The sequence below is a fragment of the Alligator mississippiensis genome, chromosome 6 (genome assembly GCF_030867095.1).
Source record: "Alligator mississippiensis isolate rAllMis1 chromosome 6, rAllMis1, whole genome shotgun sequence".
In the NCBI taxonomy this organism is placed as follows: domain Eukaryota; kingdom Metazoa; phylum Chordata; order Crocodylia; family Alligatoridae; genus Alligator; species Alligator mississippiensis.
The window spans coordinates 2556387-2570384 of record NC_081829.1 but is presented as its reverse complement, the minus strand read 5'-3'; the positions used below and the strand labels follow the sequence as shown (position 1 = coordinate 2570384).

Below are 13998 nucleotides of genomic sequence, written 5' to 3'. Positions count from 1 at the left end.
AAGTTCTCCTCCCTTTCATTTTGAACTGGGGTGTGTGTACCCCTGGGTGGTATGCAACAGGCTTCTAGAGAATTGGTGAGAGAGGAAAAATGGAAAGCAAAATGGAACTATGCATAGAGAAAAAGGGGGAAAAATGAAAGACAACTGTAAAATATTGAGCTGTTGGAGGGGTTCTAGTGTGGCTGTAGTCTCATTTTGTCGTTCTCCACAATGTGGAATGATAGAGGCACAAAGCAGGGTAGCAGACTTGTGCTGCAAACCCCTTTTAAAAAAAAAAAGGTTCAATTGCTAAGACTTCACCCTGCGGGACAGCAGTTTGCTAGTACCAGTACACCAGAAAATACCTTCAAGGGAAGGCTTCCACCTCTTTATAGCGGCCTCCCCAGAGACTAGGGAACAGTAAGTGCTCCAGTTGTGATATCATATCTACTGTGGGAGCCATTGAGCTGAAAGGTAGCCATTCTCTCGTTTGTGGGTTGCACTGGAGCTCTAGGGTTGGCCCTGCTGGAAGGGATTTGAGGTAGGTTGGTGGAAGGGTATAGAGAAAGGCACATGGTAAGCCCTGTTCCCTGTGTAAACCGCCATCTAGAACTGGCAGCTGAGTAGTCTCTTGCATGCACAACTCTTTCTCTCCAAAGTATGATGTGTAAAGAGGGGAAATCTTTCTTTCTCTTCGCTAATCTTCTAGCTGAAGACAAGAAAGGGAGCGGCCCAATCCGGCTGCGAGCAACTGGCCGCAAAGATTCTATTTCGGAAGATGAGATGGTGCTGAGGGAGCGCAGCTACGACTATAAATACCGGTACTGCGGCCACTGCAACACCACTACGGATATCAAAGAGGCCAACTTCTTTGGCAGGTATGTTGCCATTGCACATCTGGACAGTATGCCAGAGCTTTGCCATTGACTGGATGTGTCGTGATGTGCAGCCTCTCTCTGCCTGCAGGGTTATGAGAGGAAACCCAACTGCAAACCAGAAGCATTAGTGATGTGACCTCTGCTGTCAGTACAACTAGAAGCCACCTCTGTGTTTCTCTAGATTCACAGATTAAATAGCACATAAGCATAGAGATTGTTTTCTTCTTCTGGGAACAATCTTTTCAGTATGCCTGTTTGTATGGATTAGAAAGAGGGGGAAACAAGGCAGAAAACCACCTCTTTGTCCATATCTAGAAATAGCCAGTTGTGAGGCTGGAGGTGCATAGGTTTCTGATGTTCATAATTCAGTAGTGAGGTATAAGATACTGGCAGGCCCCTTAAATGATCAGTGAAACCCCGGCTGGATTTTAGAGGTCTGTCACAAGCCAACTTTCTGAGCTACAGGTTTGCATGCGCATGAGGATAAGTTAGCAAAGTGCTGGCTTTCCTACCGAGGGACAGCCAGCTCCCATCCTCATTCTGTGCTCTGTAGCAAAGAGTCCTTCCAGCCCATACAACTTCTATGACCCTCAGTGCTTTGGGTGCGGTTTAATTGTCCAGAACGCTGCCCCACACCTTTCGGCCAAGGTGTGACTGCTAGCTTCTTCACCTCTGCTCTGCTCTCTGTGCATCTGTGTTCTCCACCCTAGCAATGCGCAGTACATCGTCAGTGGCTCGGATGATGGCTCCTTCTTCATCTGGGAGAAAGACACTACCAACCTTGTGCGAGTGCTGCAAGGGGATGAGTCGATTGTGAACTGCCTGCAGCCTCACCCAAGCTACTGCTTCTTGGCAACCAGTGGCATCGATCCAGTCGTGCGGCTTTGGAATCCCAGGCCAGAGGTAAGAGCATTTGTAAAGAGAGATGTACTCGCCAGTGGGCATGGGGACTCTTTGCCAGGTGATAGGTAGACTGCCTTTGCGCAACCAGACTGCAAAGACTGATTTACAGGGAGCAGGGAAAACCGGCTGTGTTGGAAGGAGACTCCTGGGTTTTACCACTCTGGGTTGATCACTCCTCTCCTGTTCATGGAACAAGGGGATGCTTAGAGGAACGCTGGGCATCCCGAGTGAACCTGGGTAGCACAAGAGGGAAACTGTACCTGCACAGGACAGCATTTCTGACTGCCCGAGCACATGTTTGCAAATGCCATCCTGTGAGCTGCAGATGTGGCTGCGGTTAACCTCCCATCCCTATCTTGGCGAGGACTTTCACGCCTGAACTGTGCTTTTGAGTCGCTGTACAGTGCAGAGCTCTCCTGCATGCCAAAGCTGAGCAGAGATGGCTAGACTCTGAATTCCCCTGCAGGTGGCAGGAGCTGGGCCATCAAGCCATTACGTCCACCTCCATCCTACATGCTGGAGAATGTCTGTTTATTCTAAATGCTGACCTCTCGGTGTGGCCGCCTGTGTGGTTTAGGTCTGTGCTGCTGGGTTGGAATGGGGCCAGACCTGCTAGGTACCAGATACAGCCTGTGGCATTAAACAGGATTTGACTTGACTCTATTTTCACATCAGGGATCCTGAGCTTCAGAGGGCAGCAGTAGGAATAATACCCGCTATCCTGGAGTATTTGTTAGCGTGAGTCAAAGGTTGTCTCATGGCACAGTCTTCCTCATGCAGTCTCCTTTCTCATTTGCAGAGCGAAACCCTCAATGGCCGTGTGGTGGAAGACATGGAAGGTGCCTCCCAGGCTAACCAGAGACGAATGAATGCAGATCCCTTGGAGGTGATGTTGCTGAACATGGGCTACCGGATCACAGGACTGACTAGTAGCGGGACTGGAGGCTCAGACGATGAAGACAGCTCGGAGGGGCAAGTCCAGTGCCGGCCCAGCTAAAACAGACCTGCCTCTCCTTCCTCTAATTGCTTTGTTGAACGGGAACCCCGTTTCCTTGGTTCTGAACTTTCTCTGATGAACGGCTGCACTGTTTCACACTATGCACAGAGTAGGACAAGCTGGCAGGGGCAGGAGTGGCTTTCTTGTTAAATTACCACCACCACCACCTCTCCCCGCTCCCCCCTGTCACACTACTGAGCAGCATGGCAATGCAGTCTGGGTTCGCCTGTAGTGGAATTTAGTCCCTGTAAGGATGTTTTGAGTTGTCTGTGAGCAGTGTAAGCTGGTGACCTTCTCTGACGCTGCTGTATGGCTTGGCGGAAGGGGCATCGTCTCCATTCGTGCATTTGCAGAGGGGATGTTAAACTGCTAAATAAAACATAAACCTAGGGCAGGGATTACAGAATGATTTTACCGCAGTGATCTTGGTTTCTGATGCTTGGCTTAGCTGCTCTGCTGCCAGCTTGGCTCCTGGCCCCTGGTTCAGGGCTGGTGATCATAGAAAGTCCATCTGGCCCACCGAACACCTCAAGGGGGCTTTTCTCTGGCCACTGGCTCTAACGCGGTTGCTGAAGGTGACTGTATTGGTTAGGGTTTGGCCACCACCTGTCTGTCTTTTGGGCATCTCCTTTAGCTGATGCATAAATGGAGACCCTGAATACATGCAGTTGAATGGAGGAGGAACCTCTTTCCCAGCACAAGTATTGATTTCCTCTGTGACTTGTGACCCCATGAAGAAAGATGGTGGTAAAAAAGGAGATGGGGCGTGAGGTTTTGAGGCTGGGATAACTGGCGTGACTGAAGCTACCAAGGGAAAGTGGCTGATAACGGCACTTCCATCTCTTCCACCCATGCTGCTGCTAGCCCTGTTTTACCTTCCCCTCTCCTAGCCCCCTTCTTGCCCTACAATTGAGTGTGGCTGCCATGCACCCATCCCAGCTGGTATTTGAGCTTTTAGAGGCTGGCATTTTTAGTGCAGTTGACTGCTCTGGATCTCATCAGCTGAGGTGATCTTTCCTGATGGATGTGACCTCCCTCCTGTACAAGCGGTGGAGGAAGTCCTTGCAGTGGGTCAATGGTCCTCTCAGGAACTGCTCTTCTTTCTCCTTACCCATGCTGGCTTCAAAGCCAGGACCACAACTTCTTTTTTTTTTTAAATGCAGCACTGTACTTCCACTCTTCCCAAGTAACTTGCAGCCTGTTTTCTCCTCTCTCACTTGCCAAGCATTAAATATATCAAGTAGATCTAACACAGCTGTGCTACAGCCCAAGTTGAGGAGTTTTTTTTTCTGACTATCAACTAAGACCAAAGAGCCTTTGGAGATCTTACTATCTTTCTGCACTGTCTTTTTCTTCCTGCCGAAGATTTAAACGTGCTGGCGCTGGTCTCCGGGGCACAGGGTGTGTGTATGTGTGCGTGTGCGTGGGCATGCTATATTAGGGCTGTTCTTCCACACGGTGGAGTCCCTGGTCTTCCCATACCTGCGTTGGAAGGACGAGTACCCACTCTTCCTTCTCTGGCTGCTCAGTGCTGCCAGGTGTTGATGGGAGAGTTGGCTTTGTGTTAGCTGATCAAAATGACTGGCTTCCCCTCAGCTTTTGTACACGCCACTTTTGCCTGCTTTCCGTACAGCAAGGATGAGCCACAAAGGACGTAACGAGGTCCGTATCCCATGGCCAGCATCCTTTCTAATATGGTGCAGCAGACCCCTGCCAAGCAGTGCTCCATCTTCCACCAGCTGCATTTTGATGGAGGGGCTTGGTGGGAACATCTTGCCTCTCAAAGGCAACCAGTCTCTGCTCCATTTTCTGTGGATGGGGGCCCAGGGCTAATGTGCTTCTGGTTCTTTGGCAATATGCTGGACAGCTGAGCAGAGGCTGGCTTCTGAGGTACTTTTACAGACCCTCAGCAGCAGGTCTTTGTTTCTCAGGCCCAGCAAACTTGCCCCATGTCTTTTTTTTCCCCCCACCCGGACGACTTGCCTGGGTCAAGCCAGCCCTTGGCCTCTCCCATTCTAGCCTGTTTGAAGTTAGCATCCTAGCAATGCAGTCCATGTTGCTCATGACTTAGCTGAGCCCATTCACTTGTGTCCAGGCTACTCCCCCAGCAGTGCGGCAGCAGTCCCAGGCACTCAATGTTCTTAAAACCCAGTGGTGGCAGGAAATGGTTTTTACTTGTGTGGGTTTCTTATTTTTATTTGAAGTGGCCTGTGTTTGTGTTTGGGGTTTTTTGTTTGCTGAAGGCTTCCTGGATGCATCTGTCTTTCTCCCTTCCCTCTCCCACTTTCTGCTAGGCAATGCCTTTTAAGCTTTGGGTTTTGGTTTTTGTTTTTTAACTCTCAAATAGGCTGAGATTGGAGGCTTTGAACAGAAGAGAACCCCTGGCTCCTTGGGAGATGTCACTTCCCTTCGAGCTTATGCTGTGACAGCTATTTTTACTCTAGCAAGACAGAGCAGCTCTCCTACCTGCCAGCTGCAGCACAAAGCTACGAGAGCAGTGGATTGCCTTTAAAAAAAAAATGGCTGCTTTGTTTAAAAAGAGAAATATTAGTCGATTGAAGAGGGGAAGTCCCTCTGGCTCTTGCCCCTCCTTCCCGTCATTTTCTGGGGGTAGGTTGTCTGCTTTCATTGCTTGTTAATGAGGAACTCCTATTTATTGGTGAAGAAAAAACATGCTGGGGAAGAGATGTAGCTTTATTTACTTACCTCTGCTGTTTTCTTCTACCCCCTTCTCTGGAGAAGCCCCTTTTTTTGCTCTTTTTTTGGTTAACTCTTTCTAACCCAGGATATGCAGAGATGCCTCCTTTTATTTTTGTATTGTAGCAGTGGAGATCTCCTTGAGGAAACTCTGAGATTCTTTTGGATGTTGCAAAGACCATTGCTCCTAGCTTTCCAGTGTTAAAGATGATGGTGTCTCAAACTGCCCCTGCAATTGTAGAGGTAACACACAAGCCTTACTGTCCTTGTAAGAAGGAGCAGAATATTTCTGTTTCTCTGGTCCCTGGAAGAGAAAGGGTTAAGCAATTAAACAATTCTTTGTTTTAGTTCTCTTCTGTCATTTGTTCGGGGGACTGGTCAGGCCGTGCCGGAGACCAGCGCAAGAGGGTTTGCGCATGGAGACGGGGATGGAAGGGGGGGTCCAAAGGCTTGTCTTGGCGGTTGACTGCTGAAAACCAAGTTTCTTGGGGCGCTGCAGTTTGAGAGACGGGGGGTAGCTGGCTGTGCTGGAGAGCCTCTGGTGGCTTGTCCTGACTCGCTAAAAGGTTTGCATCTTTCTAACCAGATGCATTATGCAGGTTTGGGAGAGGGGTGGATCTGTACCTCTCCCACATCTGGCGGGCTGCCTCTCCGTGAGCTCTGCCCGGTGTGCAGAACAGACCTGGCCTGCGCTTGGGCTAGATGGGCTCCCCAGGGTGCTTTGTGGAGCTAACGAGTGGCCTGCCGATGCAGTTGCCTTATGGAAGGTTTGGTGAGGCGTTTTGTACCCTGTGATCTGCATGGAAAGAGGCTCTCGTGTTATGTGGTCACTTGAGCTCATGCTAAATCCAGGGAGGAGGTTGGGGGAGGCTCTACTATCGGGTACCAGGGAGCTGAGCGTCGCAGAAGCGCCCTATTGTTTTCTCCCATGAAGGATGCGGATCTCTTCCTAGTGATCAAACAGTCTGTCCTTGGCCTGTTACCTCTTCTTGCATGGCCTCTTGCATCTGAAATAAGCAGCGCAGGGCACACCTTGTCTGGGGTTGTGGAGGTAGCCTTAGTGTCACTGCCTGCTGTCTTCCACAGGCCTTGCCAGCTAAAAGGTTTGCATCCAGTGCATTATATTGGGCACAGAGTTCAAAGTGGCAAATGCCCCCCTCTGCAGGAGATTCAGATTTGCTCTCCCCTCAGTCCTTCCCCTGGGACAGGCCAGATGCTGTCTCGCCAAACCACAGGCTCTAAATGAGTGGAGTTGGCCCACTGTCAAAAGGGAAACGCCAAGTTACCTGGAACGCTTTGGAGCCCGGTAGGACTCTGGGGGACGGCACCTAGTTACCCCTGCAGCTTTTAGCACGTCGGAGCTGCTTTGCAACCACCTCCACCTCTGCAACACAGCCAAGATTGGACAGTGCAATTGCCAGCTTTGCGCACTGCCTGAAGCAAAGGCCTTCGCAGAGGTTTGGGATGTATTGATTTCCTGCTGGCTGCCCAAGCTGACGCTGCAAGCAGCCTAAAATGTCCCTGACAACCGCCTTGGCTTTGCTTGGACAAAGCAGCAATGGCTCAGTCGCCTACTGAACAGCAGCAGGGTTTCTGGTCCTTGGAGATGGAAGCAAGGCTGGTCCCCCGAACCAGTCTAGTGACAGGATGCCGTGGGTCGGAGGAGCCTTGTCCATTGATGAACTATAAGGAGATGCAGGAATTTATGGGGGGGGAGTCCTAGAAAGATGGTCTCTATACGTGCTCTCACGTTTTGGAGATGGGTAGCTTCTTGCATATCCCGTGGTTTACAGGCTACGTGTGTTCTCTCGCCGGTTCGGTATTTCCAACCCTTCCCACGTTGCTGTGAACAGGACACCTTTCTTGCCAAATCTGGCACAAAGATCAGATGAGACATTTTCTTTAGTATTTTTATTTCTCATCTCAAGCGGGTTTGTGAGCGAATCCCGGACTTCTGGGTCTTTCTGAAGGAGGTAGCGGTATCTGACTTTGCCGTTGCCTTTTATCAGGCACTTGGGTTGTTTCTAGACCTCCTGCCTAGCGTGAAAGTGGTGTCCGGTGATCTGTCTCTTAATGAAGACACTCAGCTCTCACCCTGGTCTTTACTAAGCAGGTTCTGCTGGGCTCGGGTTTTCTGCCAGCAAACCTGAAAGGGCTGAACCTGTTGGAAACCTGCAGTTAGTCTCCACCTCCGGAGGGAAGCAACTAAAATGCATCTGTGGCTACATGCAAATGGGGGAAAAAAACCACCCCCAAAACTTTCATTTAACCCCAAGCTAAGCCAGTTCATTAAACGCTGCTTTCCACAGAGTAGGAGAGAGCAAGGAGGAGGAAGCCAAGTGTTTGTGAATTGACCTGAAGAAGAAAAACATGTTTCCAAAATGGTCCCAAAGGTGTGTCCTTCTTGCTCTATTTTTTATTTTATTTTATCTTTTTCCTGCTATTAACCCTGCTCTGGGAGTGTGTCTTCCGAGGTGAACGTAACCTTGGCAAGAGCCTTGTGCCCTACAACAGTGACTCCTGAGCATGCCAGGAGACGCGCTTTGCCAGCTGTACTATTCTTAGTATGCTCCTTGCATCAGCTTTTGCAGTGAGATGCTGAACAAAGAGGAGATGGAGTAGGGTTGTAGAGCCAGGAGATGAAAATGTGAATAACTGAAGGGTAAAACTAGGCTTTCTGCAACTCCAGGCAAGAGGGGTTTGGGTTCCAAGAGGAGTCATTTACCCTAAAAGCTCCTCGGCTCTGGTGTCGGGGTCTTGTCGCCTGGGAGGAGGTAGAAGCTTTGTTGCATGGCAGGTTACTAGACTGGGTAGGGAGCAAGCCTACCCGGACACCGGCAGTGGATCCAAGCAGTCTCAACCTGAAAGGGATGGGAGGAAAAAGTAGTGGGAGTGCGGTATGGAGAGAACTGAACTGAAGCAGGGAAGTCAAGTGAGGAAATGGCTCTCCTGAAAGCCTCGCTCCTAAATGCCCCCCCCCAGGCTAATCTTCACTTAACCTTCCCAATGTCGCATGAAATGAGGTTCACGGGAGCCTGCGACGGTCGGGCAGAGGCAGGGCACTGCCCTTCTGTGGGCTTTCAGAGGGCATCCATGGGAGGTGGTGCCCGTGGGTGGGAAAAGTGCCAGGACCCTGCATCTCCATCACGGGAGAGCTCCCGCAGCTCGGGCCCTTGGAGAAACCATTCGCTCTTCCCCTCTCTCTGCTAAATTTAGAAGCTGCTGTGTGGATTAGCCAGTCATTTGCAAGTGGCAGGCGGTGAGAAGGGGGAGGTGGCACTGAAATGGCATCCATAAAGCGAAGCCCTGAATGTTGAAGATGGGATGTGGGGCTGGCTTGGCTGCTTGTTTTGGGGGGTTTGTGTGTCCCTGCTTGATATCGCCACCAGCAAGAGAGACGGAGCGGACATCTCTGGTTGGCGTTGAGCTGCTCGTGGCTGTCAGACTGCAGCAGGCACAGGCTGCGGAAAAGAAAAACAGCTCCCCCCCCCCAGCACAAGCCTTTCAGAGGGAGGAGGAGTATTTTTCAAGTGTCCTCCATCAACCTGTGCCTAATTGACATTTCAGATCCATTTCCCTAGGCTCTTGCACATGGCATCAGCTGCCCACATGCTGCTGCCGCTTTACTTGTCAATTTGGGTTCCCTCCCTCAACACCCCCCCGCTTTGCTTTTTTTTTCCCTCCCCCCAGCAAATGGCTCAGTTCTGGCAGTCCCTATAACACTTCAGCTGTCACGACAGACAAGGCTCGGGAGAAGGCTGCATGTTGAGCACAAGCTGGTTGTGTGCCTGCTGCTTTCAGTCTTTGGGTAAGAGCCAGCGCTAGAAAGGGAGTAAGCAGAAAGGAAGGATTTGCACCCTTTCGGTCTGATTGCTAACCGGGGGAGAGATGCCCCGCTGGGTGGGGAAATGCAAACTGATGTCCTCCCCACCACCCCGCAGGGCTCTTCCTTTTCTAAAGGCTAGGTCTGAAAAGAGGGCTGCCCCCCGTCGACCCCAGGCTCGCAGGCCCCTCTCCCCGACTGACGGGAGAAGGGGTCCCTAGGCGCAAGCCACCTGCGTGCGAACGCAAATGGAAGAGGCACAATGAGCCATGGGGAGGCTGGTGATGTTTCTGCTCTCCTGCTTTTCTGGCAAGGCATAGATCGCTGCAGCAGGTATTGTGTCTAGCACTCCTTGTGCCATCCTTTGATACCTGGAAGATATTTTTCCACCCCCCGCTCACAGCCTGCAGCTTGCTTTCCAGATGCAGCCTTTTCATGCCGCTGACTAGGTGTCCTAGGGTGGATGGGTGCCAGTTCTCTGCCACCGTCACCAGGCAGAACCTGGTGCGAGCTGCGGCTGACTTGCCTCCAATGGAAAATTGGGGGTAGATGGACTTCTAGCAGCGGGAGAGAGCTTGTCTAACAAAGCAAATGTGCTCTGCTAGTGTGGGCTGTCTCTTGTGCCTGCAGAAAGGGGGGAGATTGAAGGGGGATGCAAGGGCTGGAAATACAGAGAGTTTTGTGCCTTTTACAGTAATGCTCCTCTGCCCTTCAGCAGTTTGGTCCTTGTCATTGCAGGTGAGGCCTGGTGGGCGAGCAGGGGGCCCAAGGACTGCATGGCCTTGTAGCTACCGGCCAGGGTGGAAGCAGGTAGGATGGGGCTGCCACCTGTGCTACTCGCTGTATGGAAGAATACAGGATGCTGGTCTCTAGCGCTGTCCAGTTGCCATCAATGAAAACCTGAAAGACCAAATCGGATGTGAAATAACCTAAAACAGACGGGCTCGCTGAGGGGGGCAGTGGTCCAGGCTTGCCAGATGTAATATTAACACTTGGTTCTGCTGCAGCACATGGAGGCGGGTTTGTCCCTTTAATGTTGCTTGCCTTGGGTGTCTGTAAGGGAAATGGAAATGAAACCCCCTCCCTCCCTCCCTCCTCCCCAAGCTTGGGCATTGTTTGTGTTTAAGAGTTGTTTTTTTTTTCTGTGCTTTCTCTTTGCCTTTTCCTCTTTGAAGGCCAGGAGCGGAGTGCTCTTCTATAAGCCTTTTCCCATCAAGGTTAGACTGAAGCCCGAGCCGAGCAAAAGGCATCGCAAGTTGAAAGCTCCTTTGCCGCCGGTGAAGTGATTGACGGATGGCAGGCCAGGTCCTGCGGACCAGACGTCCGTGTCATGAAGTCCCATGGGGGCCTCAGTGGCAGGAATCGACGAGCTGGGTGGACTGCGCTGAAGTTTATCCCCGCAGTTGTTCTGGTCTAGACTTGGGGTGGGATAGTAGCTAACGTGTGTCCACACAAACTGGTTAGAACAAGGGAAAGTCGGCTTTGACGCAAGCTAACCTCACTGCATAAAAGCTAGGTTCTAACTTGACCGGCTAGCACGTTAAAGTGCATATTATCTCCTCCTAACTAGCCTTTTAGGATGTGAGCTGAATTGCCTACTAACACTGCAGCTTTAAATCCTAATCGAGACAGACCTTTACTTAAGCCTGATGTAGCACGAAGGAAAACGTGCGGTTCTGCTCTTTATCCTGTGTGTGCTCTGTGGATGGGGTGTTAATCCCCAGTGTGCTGCAAGTGGGCTCTTCCCCTGGGCTAAAACAGAATAAAATCAACCCTCTGTCTCTCCTCGCTTTCTCTTGATGCTTTCCTAAAAGATCTCTAGAATAGCTTCAAGCCAAGGAGGGGCTGCGTCTGTTCAATAATGGAGGGGCTGTGTGCGCCGTGGAAGAACAGAGATGGAAGGGGGGGAAATCTATATAAAAATGGGCCTTTTTGGCTGGTGAATTTATATCCTACTGGCTATTGGGAATGCTGCTCCCAAATCTGATTAGCAATGAATGACCTTCACCCCCCCCCTCCCCAAAGCAATCCTTTTATTAATGCAGCGCTCTGGATGCATTGCACCTACTTCGTGTTCCTGGAGGAGACTGATTCAAGCATGTGCACATAGGAACTGGGCCAAGACTGTTTTATTAGCAGCGTTCCACCAGCTGGCTTCACACTCCACAGCACCTCAAGCACTACTCATTATTTCCCCCCCTGCTGCACTTGTGGGCTCACGTGCCCGCTGTCTGCTAGTCGGTGGTCATGGACCTGGGTGCAACAAGGAAGCAGAATCACTTCTAAGAGGGGGGTAATAAAAGGGGTGCAAAGAGGAGTGCGGGGTACGTGAAGCCACCCCACATTGCAGACTGGTTTCCCTGGGGTTGCTGGGAAAAAGCATCTGGCTTTTGGGCGGGAAGTGACTTGGAAGAGGTCGGACAAGTCGTACCGCAGTGTCTTGCTGGGTGTGTTGTGGGGGGTGGAGCTCTTCTGGGGTGAACTAATTTTTTTTTCAGCTTTCTTGTGTAGTTGAATTGAACTTCCTAATAAAGCAGCTGTTATTTTTCTAATATTCTGGATTCTTAAATAGCCTTACTCTAAATACAGCATCTAGCCCACACCGACCTCCGGGGACTGGCTGGAACTCAATCCACGTTTATAAAATGTTCCGAGATCCTCATCTAAAATTCACTGGGGATGGGCAATTACCACCTCCCACAGCTCTTCTAGCACATATGATCTGATTCTTCTGTTCTCTTGATAAGATCTGGTTTGTTTCCAACTTCTTTCCTTCCCAAGGGGGTGCTTTCTTCCAATCCCCTCATATCTCTCTAATTTTCATGACCAAAGTAAACCATCTGCGGCAGTCATTCTTAACCTTTTGAGACTCAAGGCATCCCTGGAAAAATGCCAGCTTAGTTTTCACCTTTTTTTCATAGTAAAAAACATAAAAATAAAAATAAGGGAGTAATTCTTCTGTTGCAGAGAACGCAGACATCGGGGTGGGAGTGTATTTAACTCTTTGGATTCCTATTTGAAGTCTCTGGGTTTATCTTGTGAATCACATTTGCACACCCAACAACAAGGCACACTGCAACACTCTTGAAAGGATCTCAAGGTACCCCAGGGTGCTGCAGCCAGTGCTGGGTGAGAATCACTGTAGGCTAAAATCAAACGTGATGGGTGGGGGGCATCCAAACTTGTACATGGGACAAGTCTGGATAACGGGGAGCGTCTTAACTCCTGGGCCTATGTAGGATGCCTGGCCTAGGTGAAGTTATATGGCCCATGTTCATAGGAAAGTAAGGTGGGAGGAGACCTCACAGGATTGTCGGGCCAGCCCCCTGCTCAAGGCAGGATTGTCCCTGACCAACCCATCCCAGCCAAGTCCAACCTGCTCTTTAAAATTTCCAGGGAGGGAGCTTCCAGTTTCTCTAGGTGCCTGATCCAACGCTCAGCCGCCCTCGTCGTCGGAAAGCTCCTCCTCGGCTCCAACCTCAGTTTCCCCTGCTGCAGCTTGGGGCCGTTGCTCCTAGTCCTGTGCCCCGCAGCCACAAAGAAAAGCTCATCTCCATCCTCTCTATAATCACCCTCCAGGGAGCTGAAGACTGAGATCAAATCCCCTCTCGGTCTTCTCTCCACTAAATAACTGTAGCTCTTTCAGCCTTTTCTCATCAGTCTGGACTTCCCGGCCCCGTTCTTGAGCTTTGCTCAACCGGGCTTGGAATTTACCTGGCTGCGTCGCGGCCTCTCCGCTAAGAGCAAGCACGACCGGGGAGCACTGGCTCCGTCTTCCAGGCGTGGGGTTTGCACGCAAGATACCTGCCTGGCTGTGGGAATGGCCAGAGCCCCGGCCTAGGGGGCTGGGAGGGAGGACATGGGCTCGGGGCAGTTTTATAGCCCGTGGATCTTTGTGGATACAATTATCGAGCTTTGTTCAGTGGAAAATTGGAACGGAACGGGCTCTTGGATGATCTGTGTGCGTGTGTGAATGGGACTGGGCACGTGGGTGTGTGTGTGAGAGAATAGGCACTTGGGGGGGTGTATATATATGAATGGGCACTTGGATGCTGTGCACGCGCGAGAATGGGCATGTGGTGGGGGTGTGTATATGTGAATGGGCACTTGGATGATACGTTTGTGAGAGAATGGGCACTTGGGTGTGTGTGCGTGCATGAATGGGCACTTGTATGATGCATGTGTGGGTGAGAAAGGGCACTTGGGTGCGTGTGCGTGCGTGAATGGGCACTTGTACGATGCATGTGTGTGAGAAACGGCACTTGGGTGTGTGCACGTGTGTGTGTGTGAATGGGCATTTGGATGGTAAGTGTGTGTGTGTGTGTCTGAGAAAGGGCGGAGGGGGGGGGGTGTAAGACCCCTACAGATACCAGCATTTTGGAACCGCCTGGTATCCCCCCGACAGATGACGCGGGACACGTGTCCCACAGGTGCGGTCACACGCGCGCACAGCCTTGCCCTGGGGGCTGACCCCGTCTCGGACGAAGGCCTGGCCCGTGCCCGAGCCGCCCCGGGCCGGTGCCGGCTCCAAGCCGGGCTGCAAACACCGGCGTGAAACGAAGCGCCGCGTCCGCCGAGCAGCGGCTCCGCCGAGGCGCGGGGCTCAGGACGAGGCCGCGGCCACGTGGCAGGGAGGCGGAAGCTGCACATGGCGCCCGGCGCTTCCGGGTTTCCCCGGAAGTCCGGGTGGCGCGCCGGAAGTGCGAGCGGTCTCCAGGAAG

General features: G+C 51.5%; 1 protein-coding gene across 1 annotated transcript in view; it reads left to right on the top strand.

The window, feature by feature from the left end:
* The window catches only part of WDTC1 (WD and tetratricopeptide repeats 1), a 29765-nt gene extending 23964 nt beyond the window's left edge, over positions 1-5801 (top strand). Inside the window, exons 14-16 of the mRNA XM_014610516.3 lie at positions 689-857; positions 1568-1760; positions 2560-5801. Coding sequence (XP_014466002.1) covers positions 689-857; positions 1568-1760; positions 2560-2757 — 560 coding nt within the window. The 3' untranslated portion in view covers positions 2758-5801. The remainder of the gene's footprint in view (positions 1-688; positions 858-1567; positions 1761-2559) is intronic.
* The last annotated feature ends 8197 nt before the right edge of the window (positions 5802-13998 follow it).